A 16,056-nucleotide genomic window follows, 5' to 3' on the forward strand; every position below is an offset into this window, starting at 1 on the left:
GCTGTCGAGAACCTTCCTCGCTGTTTTCCTTGGCCCAAAGTGGCCTCCACATGCTAACGCGTGGCAATGATTTAACACATCTCTTTGTTCCCATTCAGGAATGCAGCGCCTAATCACTTGATCTGAGCACATTTTCCACAGGTAAGGATCATCCCAAAAATAAAATTTGGATTCGCTTCTAATCTTCATCTTCTGGGCCCGGGAAACTTCTTCTGAAATCGGCATTTCTCCCGTGACCAAGTAGTTGGCTAGATCAGCAAACCACGGTTCTGCATTGAGCGTGCGCTTCCCTTTATCCGATTCCCCTAGACCGGTCAAGGCCAGAATTGCTTCCCAGTCAGGTGGTCTAGGAAATTTCTCCAAAAGGTACAAATGTTCCTCGGGAAAGGCATCGAGTATGGTCTTCTGTTTCTCCTTGGAAGATTCTGCTCAAATGATCTGCTACCCTATTCTCCGTTCCTCTTTTATCTCGTACTTCCCAATCAAACTCTTGTAAAAGTAACACCCAACGGATTAACCTTGGCTTCGACTCCTTCTTAGCCAGTAAGTACTTTATTGCTGCGTGATCCGTGAAGACTATAACCTTTGACCCAAGAAGGTAGGGTCGGAATTTTTCAAAGGCATACACAATGGCTAACATTTCCTTCTCCGTGGTGTCATAATTCTTCTGAGCTTGATTTAGTGTTTTGGAAGCATAGAAGATCACATAGCTTTTTCCATCAATTTTTTGTCCTAAGACAGCTCCCACGGCGAAATCGCTTGCATCACACATTATCTCGAAAGGATGGTTCCAGTCTGGTGCCCTGATAATTGGTGCTGACACTAACCTGTCCTTAAGCAACTGGAACGCCCTTTCGCATCCTTCGTCAAAGACGAATTCAACATCATTTTGTAACAACCGAGTGAGTGGTTGAGCGATTTTTGCAAAATCCTTTATGAACCTCCTATAGAACCCTGCATGGCCTAGGAAACCTCTCACCTCTTTTTGATTCGTAGGGTATGGTAATTTTGATATCACATCCACCTTTGCATTGTCTACCTGGATACCCCTCTCAGAAACCACGTGACCTAGGACAATGCCTTCAGTCACCATGAAGTGGCACTTCTCGAAGTTCAACACTAAATGCTTTTCCTGACATCTCTGCAACACTAGATCAAGGCTGGCTAAACAAGCATCAAATGAGTTCCCATAGACGGTGAAATCGTCCATGAATATCTCAATGCACACTTCCAACAGATCCGAAAAAATGCTCATCATACATCGTTGAAAAGTCCCCGGTGCATTACACAATCCAAATGGCATTCTTCGGTATGCATATGTACCAAAAGGGCACGTGAAAGTGGTCTTCTCTTGATCCTCTGGATTAACGTAGATTTGGAAATATCCGCTGTATCCGTCAAGGAAACAAAAATACTGTTTGCCTGTCAATCTCTCCAGCATCTGATCAATGAAAGGTAAAGGAAAATGATCCTTCTTTGTGGCTTCATTCAACTTCCTGTAGTCGATGCACATCCTCCACCCTGTCACTAATCTGGTGGGTACCAATTCATTCTTCTCATTTTTGATGACTTGTATCCCAGACTTCTTTGGCACCATATGGACAGGACTGACCCACTCACTGTCAGGAATGGAGTAAATGATTCCTAGAGCAAGCAACTTCAATACCTCCTTCAAGACTTCCTCTCGCATGTTTGGGTTCAGCTTCCGTTGTGCATCTCGATGAGCCTTTGCACTTTCTTCTAGACGGATGTGGTGCATGCAAAGATCCGGACTTATTCCCACTAAATCTGAGAGCGTCCATCCTATTTCCTTCTTGTTCCTTTTGATGACCTCCAACAACTCCTTCTCTTGTCCCTTGGTCAAGTTGCTGTTGACTATTACTGGAAATGTCTCGTCCTCCTCCAAGTAAGCGTACTTAAGACCTGGTGGGAGTGTTTTCAGCTCTTTTTTCGTTCCATTCGTCTCCTGGGGCAAGGGATTTTTTCCTGAAATTTCTGGTGAAGTCTCTTTCCTTGACCCAGGAGATTTTTCCAAGCTGGCCACATAAGCTGATCCCTTGGACCTAGCTGATTCCGGGCTTCTGCAGAATTCCATAATGGCCTCTGTGAGCTCTTCATCTGTCAATTCCTCTGTGTTCACTGCTGCACACCACCCTACAACCTCTTTGTCAATTGAATGGCTCAACTCCGAGTTGTCGATTTGTTCCTGTATCAATTCTGTCTCAAGATATTCTTGGACTAAAGGGTTAATAACATCAATAGCATAGAGATTCTCAACATCTAAAGGTCTTTTCATCCCCTCATCTATGCTAAAGGTATATTTTTCCCCATTATAGTCCAAGCAAATTATTCCATCAAACACATCGATAATGGTCTTAGCCGTACGCAAAAATGGCCTCCCCAAAAGTACCCCACTAGACTCAGCAGACTCATTATCATTCATCTTGATTAGAGATGTCAAGTGGGTCGGGCCAGCCCAGCCCAGCCCGGCCCAGGCCCGACCCGTTAGTGAAATAGAGCGGGCCTGGGCTGGGCTTAGTGGTTCAATCGGGCTCTAATTGGGCTGTTTTATAAACCCAGGACCGGCCCGGGCCCAGGACCACTTGAAGCCCGGCCCCGGCCTAGGACCGGCCCAGGCCCAGGACCAGCCCAAGCCCGGCCCAAGCCCAGCCCAGGACAGCTCACTTATGAAATTAGTAGTATATATATTCTGTATGTCATTTCAAAAGTTTAAGTATTCCATTTTTTAAATAACTTTTAAAAGATCAATGCTTACAATCAAACAAGATTAATTCCTTGCTACTTTTGGACCACCGAGTTATTTGATATAATTAATGAATTCAATTAATCAACCTAAATCAAGACTTATAATAAATTTTATTTCCATAATTATAATGGTTAGTTGCTAAATTTTTTTTCAGATTAATTGATCTTATTTTTAGTTGTAATCATAATTTGCATAATCATAGAGATTACTTGTTAACTAATAGTATTTCCTATAATTAATCGTGTAATTATGTTATAACAAATTTGATTTGCATTATTATAGAGATTAGTTGTTACTTAGTTTTCTTTTATAAAAAATATCTCCATAATTATAGGGATGGATTAGTTAATCAAGCGTATGCCTAACATATGTGTATATAAATTATGAAGATTATATATTGTTTAAATATATCTTAAGATCCATGATTAATTTAATTATATCTTTGGTTATTTCAACAAATCGATGCATTCAATTACTAAACCTTAAAAAAAAATAAACAAAATTTATTTCCATAATTATAGTGATTAGTTTACTAATTTTTCTCTCTAAAAATAGTGAATTATATTCCTAGAATTAAATTAATCGATATTTCCATAATTATAGAGATTCATTGTCAACTAATTTCTCTCTTTACAAAATAGTGGATTCTAGAATTAAAAGTAGTGATTTACGTAATTATAGAGATTAATAGTTAATTAGTTTATTTTTATAAAAAAAATCCATAATTATAGTGATGAATTAGTTAACTTTTATGAGTGTTAGATAAGATTTTGATTCCTTATTTTGAGGGATTATATAAACCTACATGGTATATTTTTTCTTGTATGTAAATCAACACTAAGATTATAATATTACTATATTTTATGCGTGTATTATGTTCTCAAATTTATGAGTATTTACATTTTGTAGAAATATATGGAATGTGTATTACGTTGAACCGTGATTTTGTATACTACTTTTCTAATATATTTTGATTAGATTTGACAATAAATCACTCATTTATAACTCCTCTCAATATTCCAATTAACATTCTAAACTTGGCCAAGCCCAGGACCGGCCCGGCCCAGCCCGGCCCACTTACTAATTGGGCTCGGGCTGGGCTGGGCTCACTTATGCAAACCAAAACCCAGGCCCGGCCCAGCCCGTTCCAGACATGGGCCTGGGCCGGGCTAGGCCTAAAAGTCACCGGGCCTCACCGGGCCTGGGCCGGGCTGGGCCGGCCCGGCCCACTTGACATCTCTAATCTTGATCACGTAAAAATCAGCAGGATATAGAAACTCATGCACTTTGACTATAATATTTTCCAACACTCCTTCAGGGCAAATGCAAGTTCTATCTGCTAGCTGGATCACTACCTTGGTATCAACCATTCTTACCCCAGTTAACCTTTTATAGATTGAAAGTGGCAAAACATTTATTGACGCCCCTAGATCACACATGGCATGCTCAACCTTGATATCCCCTAAAGAAATGGGTAATGTAAACATACCTGGGTCCGTGCATTTTGAGGGCATCCTTCTTTTTTGTATCACAGCAGACACAGTTTCTCCAATCACAATCTTCCCATCTAGCTTGGTTTTCCCTGCAATAAACTCCTTAATGAACTTACTGAAGGTGGGCATTTTTATGGCTTGCAAGAATGGCAAGTTGATTTCCAACTTGCTGAAAATCTCCATGAGATCCTCTGTGTCATCCTTTTTTTTCTTCGCCTCCCCTCGATATGGAAATGGTTTTGCTCGCTTTACTGCATTTGTGGAAGCACCAGCCTGGGTTTCATCAACTGCTTTGTTTCCTTCCCTACTTGCTTCCTCAGGTTCGGGGTCTAGGAAGAACGGGTCCCTTGGTCGAGGTAGAGATCCCCCTAAATCTTCCTTCTGGAGGTCTCTCTGAACACTGATCTCCCTCGGTTCAGCGCCCCCCTCTTGCTGTTTCTGACTCTGTTTCCCTTCTTTAGCTTGCATAGGCGCTTCCTCATCAATTCCCAACGTCGGCCCTTCGTAACCCCTCCCGGATCTCAAAGTGATTTGACTAATATTTGCTCGGTCTGGCGGTTTGACGGTAGCAGGAAGTTTGCTTTCATTCCCTCGCATCTCGTTCAAAGAAACTGCGATTTGGGAAAGTTGTTTTGCCATCATGTCCATGGCGGCTTTTTGCTCTGACTGAGCATCTTGTAACTTGTGCACCATGTCATTGTTGGAATGTAGGTTACCTTGCATGAACTGCTGTGAATTTACCAAATCATGGACCATGTCATCCAAGCTCCGTTGTGGTCTGAAGTTGAATTGACCAAAATTTTGTCCTTGACCTTGGTTCTGTCGAAAATTTCCTTGATGATTGTTGTATTGGTTATTCGACCCTTGATTGTGGTACTGGCCACCAGACCCTTGATTCCCGTGGTTGTTCTGTTGGGGATTCTGAAAATTTCCTTGGTTATTCCTTTGGTGAGGTGGCACATAGGAGTTTCCTGGGTTGTTTTGATCTTTGTTCCCCCAATTAGCTTGATCCTGATTCCTGTATCCCAACTGCAATTGTCCTTCTTGTCCCTTCCCTGACCAATTGGACTGCCTCTCCGGAGGGTGTGCAAAATTCGTGAGCTGCAAGGGAGGTGGTTGGCTTTGATCATGGTCAGTCCATCTGAAGTTTGGGTGAGTCCTCCATGGAGCGTCCCTCTGTCTTCCTTGATTCCAACTTCCATCGGGATTCCAACTTCCCATCGAATTTGCTTGAGCTTGGCACTCCCCTTCGCAGGGCTGACTGTAGTATGGTTGCAGTTGCCTTTCCTCTTGACCAGGTGATTTCTCATTTTCCACTGGAGCATCGGATTGCATTTCTCGATCGCACTTAGCAAGGCCTTTTCCAGTTTATCGATCCTATCTTCCACCTTCTTGTCTTCTTGATCCATCACTGCATTAGTTGATCCTCTCCTCAATATGCTTCGCGGGTTATCATAGGCCTTCTTTGCCTCAATCAATCTCCCCAGCGTTTCCCTGGCTTCACTTGCTTTGTTCTTAGTAAAATTTCCCCCGCTCGAGGAGTTCATCAAGTCCTTTGACTCAGGGTTTGCACCTTCATAGAACAAATAGTAAGTCTCCGCTTCTATCATCCTGTGGTTTGGACAAGCATCCAGCAGCCCCTTGAAGCGGGACCAATAAGAACTTAGAGACTCATCGTATTCTTGTTTGCACTCCTGAATCTCCTTCTTCAAGGCATTCGTCTTGTTAGATGGAAAAAAGTAATCCAAAAATTCCTGTTTAAAATCCTTCCACGTGTTGATCGAGTCCGGTGGAAGCCTCAGCAGCCAAGTGTTCGCCTCCCCTTTGAGAGCAAACGGAATTGCTCGAAGACGGTAGTCCTCTTCTGTTGCCTCGTTGGGTCGCTTCTGAATGCTGCATAGTTTACTGAACTCGTTCAGAAATTCATAAGGGCATTCGTTCCTACGCCCAGAGAAGATAGGCAGAACTCCAAGCACATTCGTCTTGATGTCGATCGACCTCCGTCGTAGGTTCGAGACTATAGCATGAGCGGGTTCACCATCAAGATGTGCGGTGAGCGACCCTATTTCCGGATCGGGGTCTAATAAGTGAGCCATATCTGGGTCCTTCTCCTCCTCGGTCTCGGAATGCTCTGGTTCGGTTGATGTCCCTGGGTTCTCCTCTGTCGATGAATTCCACTCCTTTTCACTTTCTGACTCGAATGGAAATGGATCTTCTGTTCTCAATCCTGATCTAGTAGTGATGGTAGATGTAGATTCCTTAATTCGCCACTCGTACTGGCCACTCCCTGATCCGGATGAACTTGCCCAACTTCCAGATTGGAAGCCCGCTTTCATGAACTGTCAGGGAGAAAGAAAATAACGGAAATTAAAATATTTACACCAAATCCTTAATGACAACAAATGCCATCGTTCCCCGGCAACGGCGCCACTTGAAGCTACGGGAATGGTACAAGTGTAGTGTGTGCAGTGCGTGTTGCAATATTCAAACAAGGAAATAGCAGGTTCCCTAGATCCAGCAAGTCCACTAGATCACTTGGTCTAGGAACTCGTGGTCATGCGGAATCCCGGTCGTCGGACACACAAGTACTTCCCCTTCTTAAAAAAAAACCCTCAACCACTTTACTAAACCTAGTATAGGGAAGTAGGGATCGATCCCACAGAGAAGGATGTGTAAGACTCGAAATCAAGGATTTGGGAGTATTTTTGGTGTTGGCTGCTGCCACGCATTTTCTTGGGTTGAGGAAAATTAAAATTAACTTGACTTGGGAATCTTAGAAAGAAACTTAACCTAACAACTAGACCTAGGAGATAATTCTACGGTGGGACCACATCTAAAAAGCAGAGTACGACTGGAAAGTGGCAGAATAACTAACTCTCGTACTAACTGACAGTGACATCGTCTTCTACAGCCAAATTCGCATAAAACTTCTTGAGAAAACACATAAGCAAATCAAAAACAGGGCTACTAACTTGAAATCAAATCTATGCATAAATAACGAAGAACTTAACAGATCTGCATACCTAGACGAAGTGAAATAGAAAACAAGAGGAAATAAAACAAGTCTATCAACTACTGTTTCTTTCACACGCCAAAACCAACTTCAGACGCTAAATCCACTCTGGATCCAAGCGTCCAACACGAACTCCAAACAGAAGAAATTCTCCATCACGTCAGATTTTACAAATTTAAGCTCCGAACACTCAATCAACCACAGATCTGTCACCAAATTCCACATCAAACACCTCAATAACGAAATAAACAGAGATCGACATAGCAATTTAAGAATTACGCTAATAGCAGAGAGATCTAAGCAAAATAACTTGAAATTAAACAGCTAAACTCAGATCCATGAACGTAAAAGCAGTTAAACATCATCAACATCAAAGTCGACTCCCAAAAGTGAAGTTCGACGGTGGAAACTAGCAAAAACAGCTGAAATTAAAAGCAATTGTATCTTCGCCCTCACTAGGACGGTGTTACCAAACACGAAATCTTTAGAAAGTACCCCCCCTATCACGATTACCCCAGAACCATTCCCAAGTGTGTGTAAAAATTGTATGAGCTAAGAAGAGTGAAAAACTATATGCTCTGCGTTGCATGCTCTTCTCCATATATAGGCGTTTTAGGTGGGCCCAGCGAGGTATTGATAATGACTTTGTTGCCCTCAACTGTAGACTCCTCTGTCACGCCACTTTTCTTTGTAAATTCTGCTCATTTTCACTCCTTTCTCTCGCTAGACCATCTCCTTCCTTACTTCCTTGATCTAGCGCTTTTCTTCACACACCTGGCTTAGGAAACGTGTTAGACCCAGCAAATTATAACATTTTTTTGCGCATACCGATGCATGAAATTAGCCTTATCAGTCTTCTTCTTCCCAATCAAGTTTGAATGTGAGTTGGCCGAGTTGGCCTCGTGTGGAATATGTTAATTGTGATCATGGACTTGAAGCTGAGATTGCGACGACGGATGCTAATCCTGGACGACGTTACTATTGATGCCGAATTTGGAAGGTAGAGTACAATCATATCACGCTTTGGCTTTGACTTTGTAGTAAGAATTTAATTGTCATTATTAATTATGTAGGAAGATTATTGCAATTTTTTCCGTTGGGTTGTCGCTGGGGTTTCCACGAGCGAAGACAACTACTTTGAAAGACTTAGGCTTGAACGAGATCACTTCAAAGAACAATTGAGATGCAAAACAAGGGTGGATGGTGTGCTCGAAGAAGAATTGCGACTGAAGACTGGGGAGTGTGAAGCACTTAAGTCGATCATTGATCAAATACGAAAAATGACACGAAAGATGAAGATTGCAATATTCTTGCTATGTGTTGTATTTTTTCTTCTTATGTAGGATGTTGAATATTGTAAACTTTCTTCTTAGGTAGTATGTTGTGTATTGTTGTTGATTTGGATTTTGCTATTTCGTAATTTTTGGAGAATTCAACTAAAAAAACTCATTAAATATGTACTTTCAGTACAGAATATGCAAACTTGACAAAAATATTTACTTGAACAAAAGTAAAATATTTACACTAACAGAACATAATCATTATTTACACCATCAGAACTAATAGATAATTACACCATCGATATCACAACATAAATATTTACACTATCAGAACATAAATATTTTACAACAACAGAGCAAATTTTTCAAAGGCTGGAACAGAACAATCCATAGCAACAGAAACCAAAAACTACAACAAAAAATAACAAGTTTAAACCTAACCTACCAAACTAATTAGAATAGCTAAAATTGCAATAACTAACGAACAACAAGCCACCGATACAACAAAGAAATCTTTCCACTTCCATCCGACTGCTCCGCCACAATTTCGAATTACATGTTCCGAATCAACTTCTTCTCCCTCAACCTCAACATCTTCTCGTCGAATCTGCCCATCACAATCCACGCCCGTGGACTTGGGATAACACCAACGAAAATAATTACAGCCACTGACACCCGTTTCTTCAGATCTGACAAACAAAATACAACATTCCATAGGTTTCATGTCTTGCATCGGCAACAATTTTCAGATCAGCTCTTTCAAGACACCAATATTTTTCGTACTCGAATCGGAGCCACCGACACCCGTTTCTTCCTTCGCCAAAAAGATTACCGGAAACACTAGACATTTTCCAAGTTTTTGATATATAGTAGAGAGAAGATACAAAGAGAAAAAAAGAGAGAGGTGAATGGTTATTTACAGGGAAGGAGAGAGATATAGGAAAGAAAATGGTAAAGTCATGGTCTACAAAACGTGACGAGGATATAGTTTAAAAGTCCAAAATATCCTTAAAAGTTAAATATTTACATTGATGGTGCCTAGGGGGTTGTTTTTGTCCTTATGGACCAAAAACACTATCAAAGTTTTGCAGAGACTATTAGTGTATTTTATGACAAAGATCAGGGATTAATTACGTAGTTCCCTTTTTTTTTTTAAATGGAGAAAAGTAAACGCATAATTAGTTGAATAAACACGATCCTCGTGAGAAATGGATAAATATAATTAAAAAAATTGTAGAATCAAAACCAGCGTCATCGTAGCACACACATCACTGAGTTACGATGATGACAGATATTCAGCTACACACCAATTCCCCATTCAAAATTTTCAACTCCACTCACTCTCATCATCGTAAATCCTCTCATCTTCTCTCTAAAACTTTCCGTATTCGAGCAATGCAGCAACAGCAAGAGCCGGCTCAAGTGCGGGTCCCGCACGTGCTAACCGTCGCCGGTTCCGATTCCGGCGCCGGCGCCGGAATCCAAGCTGACCTGAAGACTTGCGCCGCCCGCGGTGTTTACTGCTCCACCGTTATCACCGCTGTCACGGCTCAGAACACCGCCGGAGTCCAGGTCAGTTGTTTCATCGCATCGAGGACCTGCACATTTTGCATTTTGTTATGTACTATTTTTTCAAATTATTATTCCTATTTATGAAATTGCGAATTAGCTCCGAAAGTTATCGCATGAGGTATGAGGTTTGATGACTTGAGCATAGTGGTAGAGAACAAGGTTTAGTCTAGTATGGCTTATGGTGGATTTGACGGATTTATATCTATTTTGTAAACATTTTTCCTTACGCCGTAGATGTAATTCGTCATAATAAATCAATGATATAATAAGGTATGCGAAAGAGTCAAGGTTCTATATGTATGTTTAGAATTATCAAGTTTGGTTTATGAATTGATGTCACAGGGAGTGAACATTTTACCTGAGGAATTTGTCAGGGAGCAACTCAAGTCGGTGCTATCGGATATGCATCCTGATGTTGTAAGTTCTTCTGAACAAAGGTGGTTTGAAAATGAACTTTATAGCTAAGGTTGAGTGATGTTGTGCTTGGTGGAATTGACAGGTGAAAACTGGTATGCTTCCTTCACCTGGCATAATCAAGGTCTTGTGTCAGAGCCTCAAGGAATTCCAAGTAAGAGGTATGCCGAACAACAATATTTACCAGCTAAATCAGTCAGTTTTCTAAGCTAATGTAATATTAGATGGTTCTTTGTTGACAATATAAACTTATATAAGGAAGCTTTGGTGGTTGATCCTGTCATGGTATCTACAAGTGGTGATGTACTAGCTGGTCCTTCCGTTCTGGATACCTTGAGGTATATACATACATAACTGATGAGTGTTCCTTCCATTCTTGTCTGTTATAGTTGCCATGCCTATACTCATTTCAAACACAAAAAGCTACAGAATTTGGGCTAGTCAGTCTAAACAACAAACAAATAGTGGCTTGTCCATAACATGCCTTCCTCGTGTTCACCTGATTTGAACTGGCTTATTAGGAAAGAAAGGAGTTCGGGTTTTCATTAACCTCGTTTCATTAGTTTTAACTAAGTAATAAGTACTAGTTAATATCAACATCTGCCATTACTGGAAGCTTTAAATGTATTCTTAGTTTCACCATGAATTGTCTTGTGCTGGCGAGGAGCTACAGTCATTTGCGAAATGAGTTAAGTGACAAACATTTTAAATGAATAATTCTTATATTAGGTTGGTGGAATGAACCATCGTACAAGGTGTACAACCATAGTATTAAACTTGCATCTCCTTTGGATCATATTTATACCATGAATGCAGCCAAAATGCTTCCCATTATTTACATCTTCCACATATATATGAGGAGTCTTAGCAATTATTTTCAGTAGTGCTGGTTTCCTTATAAAAATAAAATGAATCATCTTACAGGTGGTGATGAAAATTCTTACCTGATGAATCATCTTTCTATATGATAGTATATATTTTGTTCGTACTTGAACATGGGGTATCCTTCTGTAGGGAGGAGCTTCTTCCGCTGGCCGATATAGTAACTCCTAATATAAGAGAAGCATCTGCATTACTTTGTGGAGCAAGACTTGAAACAGTCGCTGACATGCATTTTGCAGCAAAAAAGATTTATGAGCTTGGCTGCCGGTCCGCTCTTGAAACTCTACTTTTTCAATTTGATGTTATGCTTTGAGTACCTGGCCCAATGTTTAGCATCATTTTGATATTAAAAAATGAAACTGATTATAATTTGTTAATCAAATGAGGAATATCATACATTGCTTTTTTAGTAATGTACTCCTGAAAGGCGGTTTTGTATATACAGTAACCATTGCTCGGTTTAAGTAGAAGTGGCAAGCATGTTCGACTTGCATTGACCTGAAATGAGAATTATGACATGAGTTTTTGTAACTCATTATCAAGGAATACTAGTGTGGTATTTCAGTGTTTAATACATGGAAGAAGTTGCTTATGAACATGTACAGATGAAATACATTATGTATGCATTATTTTATAATTAATAGTACTTAGGGAGCCCTTATTCAAGTATCACCTGGCTGGTAAATGAGGGAATTTTTCAAAGGTGGTTAGTCTAGTTTAGATATAGTTTGGTGCGTACTAGAGGAACAATTGCTTCCCAATACTCTTTCATATGTAAACCAAAAGAATCTTGAGAGTAGGTGAAGCTTTAATCTAAACCACTTATTCAAGGCTTTCCTTTATATTCTCTTCCTCAATCATACATGTAACTGACATAATGGTGAATTCATGTTAGTTGAATTAGAATTGTGTTCCACCCTCAATAGAAGTAAATGCCACCTGATAATCTATTCCTGATTTGAAATAACCTCTTGCCATTTATCTTAATTTGTATTACTCCCAATAATCAGTGGTATTCATGCGCACAGATTCTTCTAAAATCTTAAGTAACACCCGTTCTACTCATGGGTAGATGTGTGTGCACGGACTTTGTGAAAACATGCAGAGTGAAGAAATATTATGAAAAGTATGTATAGGAAAGGGATCTTACTACAAGACCCACCCAATACATTTCCTATGCGTGTACTATAGGGTTCTAGGTCTAAATAAATATTGTTCCGTCCTTAAAAACATTCACATCAATTACTTTGTTTATTATGAACTTATGAAGTGCTGTAAATTCTGAAGTTGGGGTTGGTAGTGCCTTTCTCAATGTCATTTAGCACTTTTCTTAATTTTTTTTTTCTGGGAGTACCAAGAATTGAAGAAATGAGCTGTAATGATTCAATTTATCTTCAGAAATGTTCTTGTCAAAGGAGGCGACCTTCCTAATTGCTCTGATGCGGTTGATGTTCTATTTGATGGTATGGTATGCTTAATAGTTCTTCTGACACTGTGTGCCAATGGGCAATGGCGCATCTACTTACCATATTGAGATTCATGTAATATAAGACTTGACTTTATAGGTAAGGAGTTATTTGAATTACGAGCAGCCCGGATAAGAACTGATAATACTCATGGAACTGGCTGTACTTTGGCATCAGCTATAGCAGCTGAGCTTGCCAGAGGTTCTCCACTGTTTTCTGCTGTTAAGGTGATTGAGCATCTATCTCTTTTTTTGGTCAAAGCATATGATGATAGATCTGAATCTCAAAACATATTCATGTTCTTGCCCAGCTCACTGTTATGAATAGGTTTACAGGAGTTTTGGTTCTTTTAAGTAGCTTATTTATTTACGTAGTTACTTTGAGATCCAGAAGCGCTTATTGTGCTTAGCTAGAAAAACTCTTCTTATCGACTTATCGTGAATGAAAGGAGCCATAGACCAACTGAGAGTTAACAAAACCCTAACTAAATAAGTTGAAACTCTTGTATACCTATCAATGAGATATTCACTCTGGCATGCTCTCTTATAAGTGAACATGTTCATAGAGTAACCCGATGCTGCAGATTTCATCATTTACATATGTTACTTGTTACTGTTTATGCTTGATATTGGTCCCAATATTTTAAAAAACCGCAAATTCAATACCTTTATATAAGCACATTGCAAGTGTAACAATGCACGGAGAGTATGTTTCTGTTATGTAAGAGCACAAATAGTATATTTGAAGAAGATCTAGAAGTGAAATGTCTGGTAGGCTATGTTGTTGCTCAGACTGGTTAGGTCTATGTCTTTGTTTCTGTCTGTTTTTCGGTTCTGCATCCCCCTTTTTGTCAAAGGTCAAGTATATACTCCTTACTTGCTGTATTCTTCATTTCAGAGAGCTAAGCAGTATGTTGAATCTGCCCTGGATTATAGTAATGATATTCTTATTGGAGAAGGACATCAAGGTCCCTTCGACCATTTACTGAAGCTCAAGAATAATGCCCTGAATCAATGCGTGCCTCGACCATTTGACCCAAACAGTCTTCTCTTGTATGCTGTCACAGACTCCAACATGAACAAAAAGTGGGGTCGATCCATAAGTGATGCTGTTCAAGCTGCTATAGAAGGAGGTGCTACTATAGTTCAGCTGAGGTTTGATTTAAAAGCTCCTGCACCCTTCTCTTCTAGACTTTAGTTTATAATTTGGATTTTCGAGTAGATACTTGGATAGTGCATCACATTTATTTACCTGAGGAGGAATCTTTTACGTTTTTTTATCTATTTATGTTAGTTTGTTATAAACAGTGACTTAGTAAGGCTTAACTTGACGATATGCAGCTATAAAATTGGTAAGGCTCAACACAAGTATACGTTCATGCTCAAGATTAAAAAATACTTCAACTTGTACCGAAACAATGGGATGTATTAGTTAATCTAAACAATATATGCAGACACCCTTGGGTAGGAATTTTGAAAAATGATAGGAAAGAGAATAAAGAATATGTGTTTGTTTATAGGAGAGTTTCCAGTAATATAGAGTTAAGCATATAGATTTCAGATTCAGCAAGAGTCCTATAGTATCTCCCTTGCTTTGCAATCAAAGAGTTCGAAGAACATAAAACCATCGTATATTTATCCTTTAGGTATTAAAGAAAACATGTTCCCCTCATCTCCTTGAGCATAGTTTAGTTAAAGATACATATGGGCGTTGTTTTTTGCTTTAGGTATTGCTACTTGATATAATGTTTGGCGTTCTGTAATCAGAGGCATACAAGAAATGTCTGCTTAATTGAGTTGTTTCCTGTTACTTATGATCCCATGAAACCCGTCTATTGTAGAGAAAAGGATGCCAACACTGGGGATTTTCTGGAAGCAGCTAAAACATGTATCAAGATATGCCATTCCCGCGGTGTACCTTTGCTGATCAATGACAGAATTGATGTTGCCCTTGCTTGTGATGCTGATGGAGTTCATATTGGTCAGTCTGACATTCCAGCTCATGTTGCGCGGATGCTACTTGGGCCTGACAAAATTATTGGTGTATCTTGCAAAACGCCAGCACAAGCTGAGAAAGCATGGGTTGATGGGGCTGACTACATTGGTTGTGGCGGCGTATATCCAACAAATACGAAACAGAACAATATCACGGTGGGCTTGGATGGGCTGAAAACGGTATGTTTGTCTTCCAAGTTGCCAGTGGTGGCGATTGGCGGAATTGGCATTTCAAATGCAAAGCCAGTGATGGACTTGGGTGTCCCAAATCTCAAAGGAGTAGCAGTTGTATCGGCTCTCTTCGACAGAGAATCTGTTCTAGCCGAGACGCAACATTTGCTCAGTGTGATAACGAATTCAAGAAGGCAATGAAAATGCTCTGATTGAAGTAAAGGAGGCTGCATGTTGTTTTCTCGGACTGTTCATGGATTGTATTTCTATGTGCAATCATATTTATCCAGTACTCCTACGTTTTACCTCTCTCAATAGTTCGCATTTGCTGAATAGGTGGTATCCAAAAAAGAAATGCAGTCAGCCACCTTAGATTTTTGCGTCCAAATGGCTGAATATAGTTTTTTTGTTCTCACTTATTTGAACTACTTCTATAACGCCCTAAATTTTATTTTTATTTAAATTGCTTCAAACAAAATCTTTGTATTTGGTAATGTTAATTTTTTGCCATGTTCGACTTTACGTATATTGGACTTGAGGAAGTCCTTAGATTTTTGGAGTTTGCTTTGGGTCATACTCCTATGGAATAATATACAGACTTCTATACTTGGGGTTTACTAACCTTTTGGTTTTGGGCCTTTGAAGGTGAACGAGTTCTCTTCCTCCCAATAGTGTTGAATTGTATGGGTGATGATCTCATCATAGTTGAATTGTTTGACTCCCTACGTTCACGAAAAATAATCTTATTTTGCTATTTTGAGATGTCCACAAAAAATAGTCCTATTTCTAAAAACAAAAATGTTTTGGAGACATAATGTCTAAGACATAATGAGGTTAAAGTAGTAATTGTACATTATATTATTATTTGTATTTAAAATGATGTTATGTTTATATACTTTATCACCCTTACATTAAATTGTTCATTAATATACTTAATTAAGGACATTGCTCTAATTATGTGTTTTCAATTATTTTGTTAGCATACGACCTTAATATTTATGATT

General features: G+C 39.5%; 1 protein-coding gene across 1 annotated transcript; it reads left to right on the forward strand.

Moving 5' to 3' along the window:
* Positions 1–9,803: 9,803 nt before the first annotated feature.
* On the forward strand, positions 9,804–15,669 carry TH1 (thiamine biosynthesis protein). The gene is made up of 9 exons (XM_048102100.2): positions 9,804–10,125; positions 10,468–10,542; positions 10,625–10,700; positions 10,802–10,877; positions 11,554–11,688; positions 12,820–12,884; positions 12,987–13,114; positions 13,785–14,041; positions 14,728–15,669. Exons 1-9 carry the CDS (start codon positions 9,835–9,837, stop codon positions 15,251–15,253), a joined length of 1,629 nt encoding a protein of 542 aa, XP_047958057.2. The 5' UTR covers positions 9,804–9,834; the 3' UTR covers positions 15,254–15,669.
* The last annotated feature ends 387 nt before the right edge of the window (positions 15,670–16,056 follow it).

This window comes from Salvia hispanica, chromosome 6, assembly GCF_029641045.1.
Source record: "Salvia hispanica isolate PSC_SH4W2 chromosome 6, Shi_PSC_v1, whole genome shotgun sequence".
Lineage (NCBI taxonomy): Eukaryota > Viridiplantae > Streptophyta > Magnoliopsida > Lamiales > Lamiaceae > Salvia > Salvia hispanica.